General features: G+C 36.6%; 1 protein-coding gene across 5 annotated transcripts in view; it reads right to left on the reverse strand.

Moving 5' to 3' along the window:
* Positions 1-14,916, reverse strand: part of ATR (ATR checkpoint kinase) — a 110,755-nt gene that overhangs the window by 70,753 nt on the left and 25,086 nt on the right. For all 5 annotated transcript variants that reach the window (XR_013995208.1, XR_013995209.1, XM_081077678.1 and 2 more), the window contains 7 exons: positions 13,738-13,932; positions 11,889-12,074; positions 7,842-7,934; positions 6,279-6,409; positions 5,287-5,430; positions 3,186-3,279; positions 2,085-2,210 (listed from right to left, as the gene is read on the reverse strand). Coding sequence is in view for 3 of the 5 variants with exons in the window: in XM_081077678.1 (XP_080933804.1) it covers positions 2,085-2,210; positions 3,186-3,279; positions 5,287-5,430; positions 6,279-6,409; positions 7,842-7,934; positions 11,889-12,074; positions 13,738-13,932 (969 nt within the window). In the remaining 2 variants the exon portion in view is untranslated. The remainder of the gene's footprint in view (positions 1-2,084; positions 2,211-3,185; positions 3,280-5,286; positions 5,431-6,278; positions 6,410-7,841; positions 7,935-11,888; positions 12,075-13,737; positions 13,933-14,916) is intronic.

Here is a 14,916-nt window from a genome sequence, read left to right on the forward strand (position 1 = left end):
TTTTTCAGGCTTGAGATTTACTAGTTTGGTAGTTTTCTTCAGATAATCAGAATTTTTATTTATTAATCTGTTCTCTTTTTCTGTTTTCGACATCACTTTCTGCTTTTATTTTTTTATTACTTTCTTCCTGTGCCATTTTTCTTAAACAGCTTTATTGAATTATAATTCACATATTGGAAATTCACTCTTTTGAAGTATGCAAATCAATGATCTTTAGAATATTTGCAAGGTTTACTACATTTACAAGTGCAACCACTACTATTTAACTCCAGAACACTTTTATCACCCCCCGCAAAAAAGAAACTATACCACATTAGCAGTCACCCCTCTTTTTCTCCAACCTCCCAGCTCTATACAACCACTAATCTACCTTCTGTCTCTATGGATTTGCTCATTCAGGAGCACATATATTCATAATGTATCTTCTTTGTGAATTATAGCTTTTGGAATTAATTATAAAGTGCCCCCTTTGGTCATAATTAATGCTTTTGGTTTCTACTCTATTTTGTCTAGTGGCAGAATGAGAATTCCTGCTTTCTTATTATTTCAATTTATCTGTTATAAATTTGCTCATCCCTTTATTTTTAAAGTTTCTTTTTATTGGGGAAGGAGAACAGGACTTTATTGGGGAACAGTGTGTACTTCCAGGACTTTTTTTTTTTCCAAGTCAAGTTGTCCTTTCAATCTTAGTTGTGGAGGGTGCCGTTCAACTTCAAGTTGTTGTCCTTTCAATCTTAGTTGTGGAGGGCGCAGCTCAGCTCCAGGTCCAGTTGCCGTTGCTAGTTGCAGGGGGCAAGCCCACCAATCCCTTGCGGGACTCCAGGAATTGAACAGGAAACCTTGTGGTTGAGAGCCCACTGGCCCATGTGGGAATCCAACCGGCAGCCTTCGGAGTTAGGAGCATGGAGCTCTAACCGCCTGAGCCACCGGGCCAGCCCCTCATCCCTTTATTTTTAACCTTTCTATACCACTTTTTTTAGATGTGTGCATTACATACAGCATAGAGTTGTTTCTTGCTTTGTAGCCCCAGTTTGTAAAATCTTTTCTTTTAACGTCTTTCACATTTATTAATATGACTGATTTCTCTGGCCTCAATTCTGTCTGATTTTTAATTATAACAATGTATGTATTATAATTACTGTGTTTTTCCCCCTCTAGTCTGTTTTATTTGGCTTAAAACTTTTTTCCCCCTTTCTTCCGCCTCCCCCACCAACTACGGTTCAAGCCATTGTTTCTCAGTCTAGTTGTGTAGGACGCAGCTCCCTGGAACACCTCCACACCCTTCCACCTCCCCGTGAGGCAGTCGGTCTCCAGTTGGCCGGCCACTCACAGCAGCTCTCGCTGGCCACTGGCCGCTCACAGCAGCACACGATAGCCTATGGCAGCCCGTGGCAGCACGCGCCAAACTCCAGCTGCACACGGCAACCCAGCTCCAGGGAAAGCTGTTGTTCACAATCTTAGCTGTAGAGGGTGCAGCTCATTGGCCCATGTGGAAATCAAACCAGTGACCTCAGCATTAGGAGCATGGCGCTCAAACCACCTGAGCCACCGGACCAGCCCCCTGATCTGGTATTTTAAATATCAGTTCGCATTGTCATCAAGGTTAGGGATAATCTACATTATATTAACAAAGTAAAGAATAGTGTTCACTGGCCCCACGAAAAAGTAAACTTAAAAATTTAGCTTCATCATAACTAACAAATTCAGTCAAAATGTAAAATGACAAAATTACCAAAATTTTGTATGACAAGGATATATAAGAAATTACATGAGAAGACTCACATAAACTGCTACTGTACAAACACATACACCCTTACTCAGGAAGATGCAGTAAACTAAAATATCACTGTCAAATCATAACTTCAAAGACAACAACAAAAAACTGCACATCACTGATACTCAGCCTCAACGGGATGTCATGGATTAATAACTCTGAGGCAGATCTGATAATCTAGATAAAACAAAAATCCCTTCTTTCATTGAATCTACTGAATCTCAAGCAAATATGTCAACGTCATCTGTCATCTTTTCTTTAAACTACCAAACGTTCTTTTCTATAGCTTTTTAATTATATCTTAGCATACCTGATTTTTATACAAGGTTTCCTTCAAGCTCGTAAGAGCATGAATGCGAACATCTACATTTTCATGTTGAACTGCTTTCATGGATAGCTGAAGAGTTGTCTGAAGGTCAGTACTCTCAGAGGTTTCCTATGTGAAGAGCACAGAGAGACACTTATCAGTTAACCATTTCAGGACCCACTTTGGAAGTCTGGGAGTCCTTGTAGAGTTATTAAACTAGATCCCTATTAAAAGCAGTTTAAAAAAATAATTTCCATTTCTTCTGTTACATAGCACATGTTATTTTTAGTAATTCTCAGGGAAAGGGACTTCATTCTAAAATCTTTAGCCCCTGGAGAAAACTTTTTTCCAACTAAATAAGAATTTGTTTATCTAAAATGAATCCTTCTTGGTAAGAAATACAAGATTCCCTTCACTTACAAAGGGTTACATAACAGCTCTGAACCAGGTCTATAGATTATGCAGATAATTCACACCTTACTTTGACTACTTACTTTTTATGACTAGAATGATTTACCCAATAAAGGAGAAATAAAGTCTTCAGAACCAATTTTGGGGTCTGTAATAAATATCTCTGTTATTCTGACCCAATGTCGGGTACCCCACCTTCTGCCCTAAAATTCTATGAAATCACCACTAATATTTTCACAATTTCAGAGAGTTCATTAGATTTCAAGATGATGGAACTACAGAGTATTCCCCTTCTAAAGCTCAGGACTCAGTCAGACCTGAATATTCATACCATAGTTTGTAGCACAAAACAACTAGGATCCTCCCAAAGCTTTTCTTTCTTTACTCTGGGCATGCAGCTATGATAGTAGCTTCTTTGGGGGGACTATACTGAAGGGCATACTGACCTGGGTAGTAAAGGGACAAGAAATGTATTTTTTGCTCTGTTCTATTAAATGTTATTGTATAGTTTGCCTAAATGCTAAAACTTCCCTCTGAAAATCATGGATTCATGAGAAGATTATCTAGTCACCAGGAATTAGCCATGAGAATATGACTATATTATCCCTAGATAAGAATCTCTTTGAATGTATTGGAACTTGGAAACAATTTTGTATCAGTGATCTCCTAAACCATAAACAAAAAATTAAATACCTTTCTGTATTCCTGTAGAACTGCTTTTATCTTTTTTAATTCTAGATGATCAGGTAAAAAATATATTTCATGAAGAAAATCTTGTACAGCATCCCTAATAGTCAGATGGAAAAAAACAATTATTTGCAAAGAGTACGAATACTTAAAATATATAAAACAGAGGTTGAAAGTACAGCCGACTTAAAATCCACATCTGAAAGTTCCAGGTAATTACTGCCATGCAAAGTATTCTTCCTACCCCTGTCTACGATGCTCAGCTAATTAACATGGCAAATAGTCAAAACTAAGAAACTCACACTGAGGCACTCTGTTATACTGGTGGTCATTTATAAAACATACTTCTTGGTATACACACCCACGTACAGTCATTTCCACTTCAATTTGGGCTAGTTTGTGTGATCTGCTTTAACAGACAGAATATGGCAGAAGAGATGCTGTGCTGGTTTGGGGCCTAAGTGTTAAAAAGGTCTGGCCGCTTCTGGATTTGTGCTCATGAGAGTCCTGAGTCACCACATAAGAAGTCTGGCCACCAACAAGGACAGACTACATGGAAAGAGAGGCTCTGAGACTACACAGAAAAATACCAGTGACCATTAGCAAGACCAGCCAAAGAATAAACCAGGTGAACCCAGCCCAGATTGCAAAATTATGAGTAAATAAAAATACTTGTTGTTTCAAGACACTATGTTTTGGAGTGTTAAGTAATGCAACAATAGATAGCCAACCCAACCTCAAAACACAAATTCTCAAAAGCATTTTCGAGAAAAATACTCAAGTAATTGCTAGTGAGGCAACCATTTTTAATTTGCTTCAAATATAATATTGTAATATTTCTGGATCTAAATAAAGTGCTTCTAAATTCTAGTCTTCATTAACTCATGTAAAAAATATGCATTAAGTAACTACTACGTGCTAGACAATAAGTATGTAACAATAAAGAAACCTGAAATAATTCCTTCACTGAGGGAGCTTAAGGTCTTTTTTCAAGCAGAGTGAAAAAGAATTTTTTAATGATATGAAAAAGGTAGAGAAATGATTGCTCTATAATAAACAGCAAAGATATCTACTTGTATGATAATCCAAAAGTATTTGAATTGATCTAGATCAGTGATTATGTTGTCCTCTCATGTATAAATTATCAAAAGTAAAAGTTTTTTAATTGAAAAAAAAACTACATTAGCCTTTTTTCTATACTTTCTCCCTGATTAGAAAGTTACTGAAAATAATTAATGGGAACAGCAATAGCATTATGAGCAAGAAATAAATTAATACTTAAATCCTAACTTTTGAGAAGTTGAACTATGATAATACAACAGTAAGTGCAAAAATGGAAAAAAATTTAAAATGCCTAGCAAGATAGTCCAGGCTAAAAAGCAGCCTGAGTGAAAACCAAAAATGGCAAAGAATAATATATGTTCTTGCAATAGCAATCTGGATTGGTTACAGCCTGGTGTCTGTTTTGGAAAATCTTAGGAAAGGATTTTAAGAACTAAGATATGGCCAGATTTTCGAAAGCCCTGCTTGCCAAGATAAGAAATTTGGAATTGGTCAGTTAGGAAATAGGCAACCACAGAATATCTGTATCCTGGAATGATACAAATTAAAGAAATGCTTTTAAATATGAACAGTATGAAGAAACGTTATAAAATCTTTAAAAAAGGGAAACTGGTTTAAAGGTTAATCTAATGAAGTAATAAATGTTTCAACTAAGGTAAGCTATAGAAAGTAGGTGAATATCCTTCCTAACCCTTCTCATGTTATCCAACTATCCATCTTTTAACTGAGAAGAAAGGCAAATTTAGCCTCAACCTTTCAAAACTGATGAAAAATAATTTTGAGTTGCTGACCTACTAATTAATTTAAAATATAATTATAATGGAAACCATGTCATAAGTAAAACAGCATCAGTTCAATATGTATTGATTTAAGCATGTCAATTACTTTTGTTTATTGATGGACTCAAAATTAAACAGAACATGAACAGTTCCATGTTACCTATATGCCTAATATAAGACTAATACCATATAAGCCTAATATCTTGAGACATAAAAGTACAGTCATAAAAACTTGCTATCTTTATTCTCAATTTCAGTTACAATACCTGTTTTCAATTATGAGGTAGTGAAATATAGCTGCAGTTTCTTTAGGTTGGATGTGTATGAGAGGTAGCAAAGCTACTATTACGTGACTGAGAAGGGAGCCTAGATAAGCATGATCCAGGCAACGAACAAAGCAGTCCCAAGCTCTATGTAAAAAAACAAATAAAAGTTAAAAGTCGTATTATTTTTATTATTCGTAAAGCCCCATCAATGAGTTATTAGCTAAACAAACAATAATACAAACAATAAAATTACAAGGTAGTTGTAAAAATGGAATAAAGATCAGTACTGTATACTCAAAGACTTAATACATTAAGTCAAAAAGGCAAGGTCAGTGGGGCCGGCCCATTGGCCAGTGGCTCAGGTGGTTGGAGCGCCGTGCTCCTAACACCGAGGTCGCGGGTTCGATTCCTACATGGGCCAGTGAGCTGCGCCCTCTACAGCTAAGATTGTGAACAACAGCTCTCCCTGAAGCTGGGCTGCTAAGAGCAGCCGGAGGTTGGCGTGAGCTGCTGCAGGCTGCTATGTGCTGCTGTGGGCTACTGTGCGCTGCCATGAGTGGCCTGTGGTTGGTGGCCAGCAGCCAGTGTGAGTGGCCGGCAGCCGAGAGCTCCCATGAGCTGCTGTGAGCGGCCAACCGGGGGGACTAGACTGAGAAACAATGGCTTGTACTTGTACCGGTGGGGGAGAAAAGGGGAAAAAAATAAAGTGGAGACAAACAATTTAAATAAGATTAGCAATGTTGACAACTGCTGAGGTTAGGAAATGGGTATGTAGGGGTTCACTACATTATTCCATTAAAAGATTTCTGTTTAAAGATTCTGTTAAAAGATTTCACAGTAAAATATTTTGAAAGAAGTAAACATCCCTTTTCAATACAAATAGCCTTTGTATTTTATTTACCATTAGAACCCAATTTCCCTCAAAGAGATAAGAACACAAGTTAGTCCTCCTGGGAAATGCACAACACCTAATAACTCAGGCAGTCTTTTACCTGCAACACAATTCGGGAAAATCATCCTTGAATCGAAGGCCTGTTCTCAGTGTGGTCATCATCTTCACCCTCACAGAACTGACGTGTTTGGGTCCCATCAGTTTCATCAAGGACATCAAACTGTTCAAGGCCTAAAAAGTAATTCAGGATTTAAAATAAAGCCTATAAGCAAGCTGACAAGAGGTGAGCCCTAAAGACAAGTGCATTCCACCCGACCCTCAGAGCAGTATCTATGCTCTGGCAAGTTCATTTTGTCCAACCTTACATAAGAATTATGAGTTTGAAAAATACAAGTTCTGTTCTGTATTTTTCCCCCCTTGAAGGTGATTTGTTATTTTGGTCCTGGTGGTTCTCTGGGCAGTGAATTTCAAATTTATTAAGAATATAATATCTATTGTTTACTTTTCTTCATATCCACCCAAACTGCTATGCAGTTTATGCATTTTCATCCCAATGGTACTAAACTGAAGGTACTCTGAATTTAGTAAAACAAACAAGTAACTGATGACATATCCAGAAAATAATACACACGTTTTATTGTGTGTGGAACACCCAACCAGACTTGTACCAACAGCTCCAGATCTAATGAAGGGGTAAAGAAACTCTCTAGTCAACCTTAACTATGGGCCAAAACATGCAAGCTCTTTATGACTTAAGACAAACTCTACAGTTTTCTTGGATCTGAAGTCATTCTCTCACTTGGGATAACAATAAGAAAGATTCCCTGTAGATGGACCAAAAGTTGTTTGGGGGATTAAATTTACAGTCAACACCAAAAGTCATCATTGGTTGATGAGTTTGTAGAGTTTAATATTGTATCATGTCTTTCTTAACTCCTTAAGGTTATTAAGAGAAGGGTAGTACAGACTGAAATAAAATTCCATTCATGCATTTTCAGTATAATTTTACTGACTGTAGAGGTGGAAAGCAAATCAGTATTTAAACTTCTATCCCAATCTATGGACAAAAATTTCCAGGGTGACCAACTGCTACAGTAGTCATAATGAAACTTCATTGTGCCAAATATATTTAAACATAAAGTGACAAATAACGGAAGTTACTTTACTCACTATGTATAACTTGTATTCAAAAACACCATGGACCATGACCCAAATCAGACCAATGAATTCCACTATGCAACTTTTTTTTGAGCGATCAGGCATTACTGGTCTCTTTTTTTCCCCACTGAGGTAGACGTGAGCCTGAAACTGTTAGCACCATCACCTGGGACTCTGAGCTAAGAAATTGATTTGGAGAGTACTGTGTCCAAAATCAAGCAACGCCCGAAACTATGTTATCGTTATACTTTTAGTTACAGAGCCAACAAATTCCTTTCAACCAGTTTGGGTTGGCTTTTCTGTTTCTTACTAAAAAAAGAACTGAAAATGATATAATGCCTCTTTTTTGACTCCCCAAAAGCTTATACAAGTTGTTCAGTAATGCAGAATATCCTGTTTGATTATTTCTTATCTTTGAATGTTTGTAGGTAGGAGCAGAAATCATATCTGCATATTCTATACGAATTCTATTCCGGCGCTTTGCAACTCAACTACCACTACCTACCATTTTCTTATCTTCAATGCCAACACTGGAGCTCAGTAACTGCATATTAAAAAAGGCTAAAATGCCCAACAACTTAGGTTGCAAATAATCAGCCTAAGGAAAAACAAAACCACATTAAAACAGATGTTATGTAAATTTTACACAGATCAAATTTCATAAACCAACAATTTAATTATTTAACTAACAATGTTTTTATTTTTACCTAACTCTATCAGAATAACAGAAATAAACAGGTGGCGAATTAAAATTTCTCCAAATGCATATATTTTCACATCTAGTATTTTAAAAAACTAGTGAAGCTGATTTCTAATCACTATGACAATTACGATTAAACAGTCCTGGATAATAAGAAAACATGAGCTTTGGATTATGGAAGGAGCAGCAATGGGGTCCTCAGGATCTGACTCTTGTCAGGATCCAGCATGGAAAGGCGATTTATCTTAAGGAGAAGAATAGAAAAAGACAAGTGACCGCCATTCTAGAGCATTCAGAGCTAAGCTTGGGAAAACAGGCTTGATTAAAGAAAAGGCATCCTCAGAACAAAGGTCTGACATGGGATCAACATCCTTTGTTAACAGTGATAGAGGGATGGAAGGCTCCAGACACCAACAGTCACAGACTAGGTACCACTGGCACTTTGGGTTAATTCTTTCTTGAAAGAGGGTCCTAGAGGAGAAGGTATGGGCTTTAAGTCAGCCAGACCTGGGTTTGAACCCCAGTTTCGACACTTCCTAGTGTGTGATACTGGATAAATTACTTAACTCCTCTAAATCTGTAAAATGGGAACAACAAAAGCACCTATTACCTAGAGTTGTTGTACAGGTTAAATAAGATGCACCAAGCACTTAGAATATAATAAAGTGTTAAATAAATTTATGTTAATATCATTACATACTGGGAATACGAGTAATCTGCAACGAAGAATATTCCTGTCAAAATCTTTATGTACAGGCATGGAAAGGCGAAAGAAAAAGAGCTGGGGGGAGTAACAATTTAAAGTATTTTCTAACTCTGGAAGAAAGTTGCATTGCTGATGCTGAGGCACCTGATGCTGGTATCTCCAGGTTACACACACAGCCAGGGGCCGAGTGGGGCAGGAAGGTGTGTACTATACACCGTACAGAGGAAGTTATTATATATACACACGTCTCTCCAGATTAGATGTTGATATAAACTTTTCCTAGCCAAGCATAGAAAATCGTGTGTTTTTTTAGCCCAAAATTACATTTAATTTGTGAACTTCACATTAGGCTTAATAATCTGGAACTTATTAATTGCATGATTCAAGCCCATGCTTCTTACATGAAAAGCAGATATAGCTGCAATTCACAGAGTTTACGTCAACGTCCTAATTTTAAAGCTCTTGCATTTAGACAAAGATTTCATTCATCTGCCACTGACCAAGTATTTATTATCTATGCCTAGAATACTGTGCCAGGTACAGGTGTACAAGATGAGCAAAGTCACTTTCTCCCTACGAGCTTCCATGGGAGACTAATATGAGTGGAAGACATTTAATAAATATACAAATAAGGTTGCGATAAGTGTTATAAGGAAATAAACATGATCACATGATAGAGGAAAACAAATGAGGGAGTTTACATAGAGTAATCAAGAAACTCTTGAGATCTAAAGAATAAGAAAGATCAAGGAGATCATTCCCAGCATTATTATTCTACTAGACCAGGGGTGTCCAAACTGCAGCCTGTGATCCATTGTTAATTGGCCAGCAGCAAATTCCAAAACTATATTTAGTTTACTTAAATAAACCACGTGAGGCAATACGTACTTCACCTCGAGTGAGTGGCCGGCTGTTTGTGTATTTTACCACATATGGTCCTTGGTGAAAACCATTGAAAAAAGTTTGGACACCCCTGCAACTAGACTATCTAGTACAAAGGCTTTGAAACAGGAAAAAGCTTGACAAGTTTAAGAAACACAAATAATACAATGCTAAAACATAGGGAGAAACGAAGAAAAGAGTTGTGCAATATGAGGGTGGAAAGGTGTGCAGGTTATACGTAGCCTTGTAAGTTTTATTATGAGAGCAATGAAAACCATGGAAGGAACTGCAGCAGAGTGATGCCCTGAGTTTAAGTTGTAAGAGCACTTCGAATGCTGTGTAAATAACTGAGTAAAGATGTAGGGAGGGAAAAGTGAACAGAAAGAACAGTTAGGAGGTTTCTGCAGTTGTCTCGGAGAAAGATGACGGTCATTTGTATGATGGTAGCGGCAGCAGAGATGGAAAGATATATTTGGGAGACAGATTTGATAGGATTTACAGATACTTAATTATAAAGAATGAAGGAAATGGAGGGCTAATGAATACCTCCCAGGTTTTGATTTGTGCAACTAGGTAGGTAGTGGTACTATTTCCTGAGATAGGGAAGAGTTGGAGGTAAATAGGTTGGGGAGGGAAAATCAACATTTCTAAAGAACATGTTATATTTGGACTTGTTTGAGATGCTTGTAATACAGGCAAGTAGAGACGACAAAGAGAAAGTTGGATGATCTGTGTCTGCCACACTCTCACTCTGAGATCCATTCTCCCCTTTTCTGACCCGCTCTGTGCCTGGACTTACCAGATGAGATCACTCAAAAGCCCTTACCCTCTTACTTCCCACTGAATTGAGCCCATATGGAGCACTGATGGGGAACAGAGGGCAGTAGGAAAGAGCATGGTATTAACATTTCCTGCTCCCTCTGGGTTTTGAGGTGGTTCTGACAGTGGCCACTTTCCTTTACAATGAGAGTCCTTCCCCCTCACCATGGTTGTAGCTCTCAGCCAGGTTCTGGTAACACCATTTTTCCTCCTTGCCCAGGACTAACAGGAGCATACGTTTTTTGCTGTTCCTAGTCACTGGGTTCCTTAACATTCTATGCTCATTCTCTTAACCTTGCTCATGACAATGAAAATAGCCCCTTTATTAAATTATTTTTAGTTAAACATTTGTGTGTGTGTGCCATCTGCATTTGTGTGTTAGGTCCTGCCAGGATCTTACCTGTATAAAGCCACAAGTCCAAAGCTCAGGAGAGGTCTGGATTGGAATTTCAACTGTGTATTGTCAAATTATAAAATCATGTTAAAGCAAAGGACTAGATTTGTTCTCATTTAGGGAGACAATGATGATAGAGGAAAATACCCAATTACATAGTCCTAAATCAATCTAACATTTAGAGGATAAAGTAGAGGGAAAGAGTCAATAAAGACTAAAATGAGTGCAAAGTTAAGCAAAAATGGAAATCGAGAAAAATGTGGTATCTCACAGGTGCCACAAGAGGACAGGATAGTCAGTGGTACTGAATGCTACTGAAATGTTGAATAATACAGGAAAGAGGAGTGACCACTGCATTTACAGCAGGAAGACTATTTTTGACCTTGACAAAAAGAATTTCAGTAGAATAATGAGAAAAGAATCAGGGTACAAAGAGCTAAAGAACGAATGGGAAATGGGAATGCAAAGACAGAAACATCTAGCGATATTTTACTGATAGTCCTTTGAGTTTCTTGAAGGAATGACGGCAACCAAAAGTGAAAAATAGTAATAAGCCTGAGGATTTATATAATTTTTTTCAGATAAAAAATAAAATAGTAAAGTGATTTCAATTACAAATTTAAGATAGGAAAATATCAAAAGGGATAATATATCTTCTAATTTCCCTTAAATCCAACAATGGATTTAAATATAGTTAGAACTGATACGGTTAGTATATTATGCCAAGAAAGGGGTAGTTGGGGGGTAGTAGCGAAAACCTACAAATGTATTCCAATCTATAGTTCAAAAGTAGTGAAGGAAAGTAAATAAACATTTTTACCCAGTGAGAAGATAAAATCTAAAATCATTTGAAAACATTATTTTTCAGTGCTAATACGTTGTTAATGCCTTGCTGTGACCACACAATTTAAATCAACCTTTCAAAAAAAATCTCAATTTAAAATTTAAACTAATGTCTAGCATTTGAAAAATACACGAAACATTTGTTTCCCCAATTTCATAATTAAGCTACAAAAAGAAGGGAGAAAACCTCACATAACATATTCGTTACCATTAGTTCAGGTGATATGCTATCCCTCGGGCCCTGATATGGATCATCACTAGATGCAAACGAGGCAAGGATCGACAGGCCGTTGAAAACCTGTTGATAGTGTTCTCCAAGCCGCAGCAATAACTCATTATGCAGTCCTTGGAAATCTTGTCTCAACAGGCTCCCCAGTTCAATTTCTGTTTCATTCTAACCAAAGACACATTTTTTAAAAATTAGTTTTTTCTCCATACTAACATCCTGGAAATAAGTATATTTACTTTCACACACTAATAGTAAATCAGAAGCTCTGGATCAGGTGACAAGATTTATTAATGACATTTTTTTAAAGGCATTGGAAAATGATTCTAATCTTGTTCTCTCCTGATAGGCCTCCCATGGGCTACAGCTAATGAAGAGAAATGATTAGATTTTATTGTGAAATAAAAATTTAAAAAGGAAGTCCTAGTTTTCTATAAGGTCTTAAAATGTCAACAGCTCATTATTCAAATATCCATAACCCGAGAAGAAAGATAGTACAGTGGCTTAGAGCACAGTCTTCCTAGTCAAACTGCTGAGATTTCAATTCCAGCTTTGTCACTTATTAGTTGTGTTGTGACGTGGACAAGTTATCTAATCTGACCTCTCGCTGCCTTAATTTTCTCATCCTAAAATGGAAAAATAATAGTATGAGTGAAATGATCCATATAAAGTTTCTGACATGTAGTAAGCACTCTATAAATACTTACTGTATTTCCCTGAAAGTAAGATCCAGCCGGACAAGCAGCTCTAATGCATCATTTGGAGCAAAAATTAATATAAGACCCAGTCTTATATTACATTACCCGGTATTATATTATACGTGGTCTTATGTAAGACCCGGTTTTATATTGTATTATATAAGACCCAGTCTTATTATATTACTATTATTATTATTATATAAAACCTGGTCTTATAGTAAAGTAAGACCGGGTCTTATATTAATTTTTGCTCCAAAAGATGCATTAGAGCTGACTGTCCGGCTAGGTCTTATTTTGGGGGAAACACGGTATTATTACCAGTCCACCTCTATAATACAGATTTTCTTTCTCAAAATGAATAAATATGTTCAATATTCAGTAACTCTCATATGGAAAGAGATCTATTGCTGTCATATCATGAAACACATGAAATAAATTAACGTCAGAGAAAATACTAACAGTAAAGTCACATATGCATATCTTTCAGGTTCTCCTTTTTCCATAGAGTCTCATAGTCTTCAAAGATATTGCTAGTATGACACCAAAGAAGAAGCAGGCTATAATTTAAAATTAAAAAACTAGCGAGAGGGGTGCCCGGACAGTTCAGTTGGTTAGAGCGTGGTGCTAACACCTAAGTTGCCAGTTTGATCCCCTCATGGGCCACTGTTGAGCTGCGCCCTCCTTAAAAGAAAGAAAATATATATATATATAGGGAGAAACTAGGCCAAATTGTAATCAGAGCACTAATTAACCAAACTAAATACTGACATTGTACTACAGTTGAAGGACATTGCCTCTCCCTATAGATATAATTACTTACATGTCGTTAGTCAACTTATAGTTCCAATCAATTAAAAAATTCTAAAATGAAATTAGCTGAGAACCTGATCCATGAATGGATGATTATCACATGACATTACGGTGAACTGATCCAAGAAAATAACAAAATAACAATTCTACTTAATAAATCCCTCTAGGCCCAGGGCAAAGCTTATTTACATAGTACCACTGGAACTTATATTACTCTAGAATAGGCTATAAATTACCCATTCTCCTTCCTAAAGAATGTTACCACAGCTTTCCAATAATGCTAATTTAAGCAAGAGTAAAAATATATATAAATATTCAATTACCTTCAGATAATGAAGGGCACGTTGTAATTCATCCTTGGAACAGGAACAGACCAAATGAGAAAAAATATATTTGAAGTTATTTATTAAGATCTCTCTACGATTGACATTTAATTGTTTTCCTAAAGTCCGTATGAGAGCAGAAGCTGCAGGGCTTGCTTTGGCAGCAAGGTCAGGTAGCAGAACTTGTAACGTCCTCTGAAAAAGAAACACTACAATTACCAAAAAGTACATTTGTCCAAGTGATAAAATAAACTGTGCACAAAAATATTTTCAAATACCACACAAATCTGAAGCCCACATATGACATACTTGAATTCAGATTTACCATTTATTCATTCAACAGATTTTTAATGAGCATCTACTATGATTCAGGCACTACAGATACAGTACAGAAAAAAAGGCAAGGTCCTTAGTGACCGAGTTTACATTGTAGAGAAAGAGACAGACAAGAAATAAGCTAATGTATAAGTAAAGAAAATAATTTTTCATGAGTATTTGTTAAAATATATTCATTCTCTAAGGCAGTAGTTCCAAGCCTGATTTATTATTTGAGCCAACTTGGATTTAGACAATAAGAAAGAGTAATCATAAATACAATAGTTTAAGATTTTAAATTAAAAAGTTGACGCTGGAGCATTAAAGTAAATCTTTTCAACACACCCACCATGGCAATAAATCTATTTTGACTTATTAATAAATCTATTTTGATTTTGGTCTATTTCCCTTAAGATCATATTCACATAATGTATACAAACTTCCCAACATAAAATGGTTTGCCTTTCATGTATTCATTCAACATGTATCTAATAAACACCTCCTACATGTCAGTCGCTATCTTAGGCAGTGAGATGTAACAGTGAGCAATACTCAGGCCCTGCCCTCAGAGACACTTACACACTTCTTGTGTTATGCCTTTCAGCTTAATATTAATCCTGTAACACTGTTACAACACCATAAAGTAGTTTCTACAAAGTATTCATAATTACTATGTGAATGTTTACATAACATTCTATGACCTAAACATTTAGTTTCTTCTCAACGTTTTGTTTAGTTTTGGGGTTTTTTTTTTAAGGAGGGTGCAGCTCACAGTGGCCCATGCGGGGATCGAACCGGCAACCTTGGTGTTATCAGCACCACGTTCTAACCAACTGAGCTAAACGGCCACCGCAGTTTTGTTTA

Source organism: Rhinolophus hipposideros, assembly GCF_964194185.1.
Source record: "Rhinolophus hipposideros genome assembly, chromosome: 2".
Lineage (NCBI taxonomy): Eukaryota > Metazoa > Chordata > Mammalia > Chiroptera > Rhinolophidae > Rhinolophus > Rhinolophus hipposideros.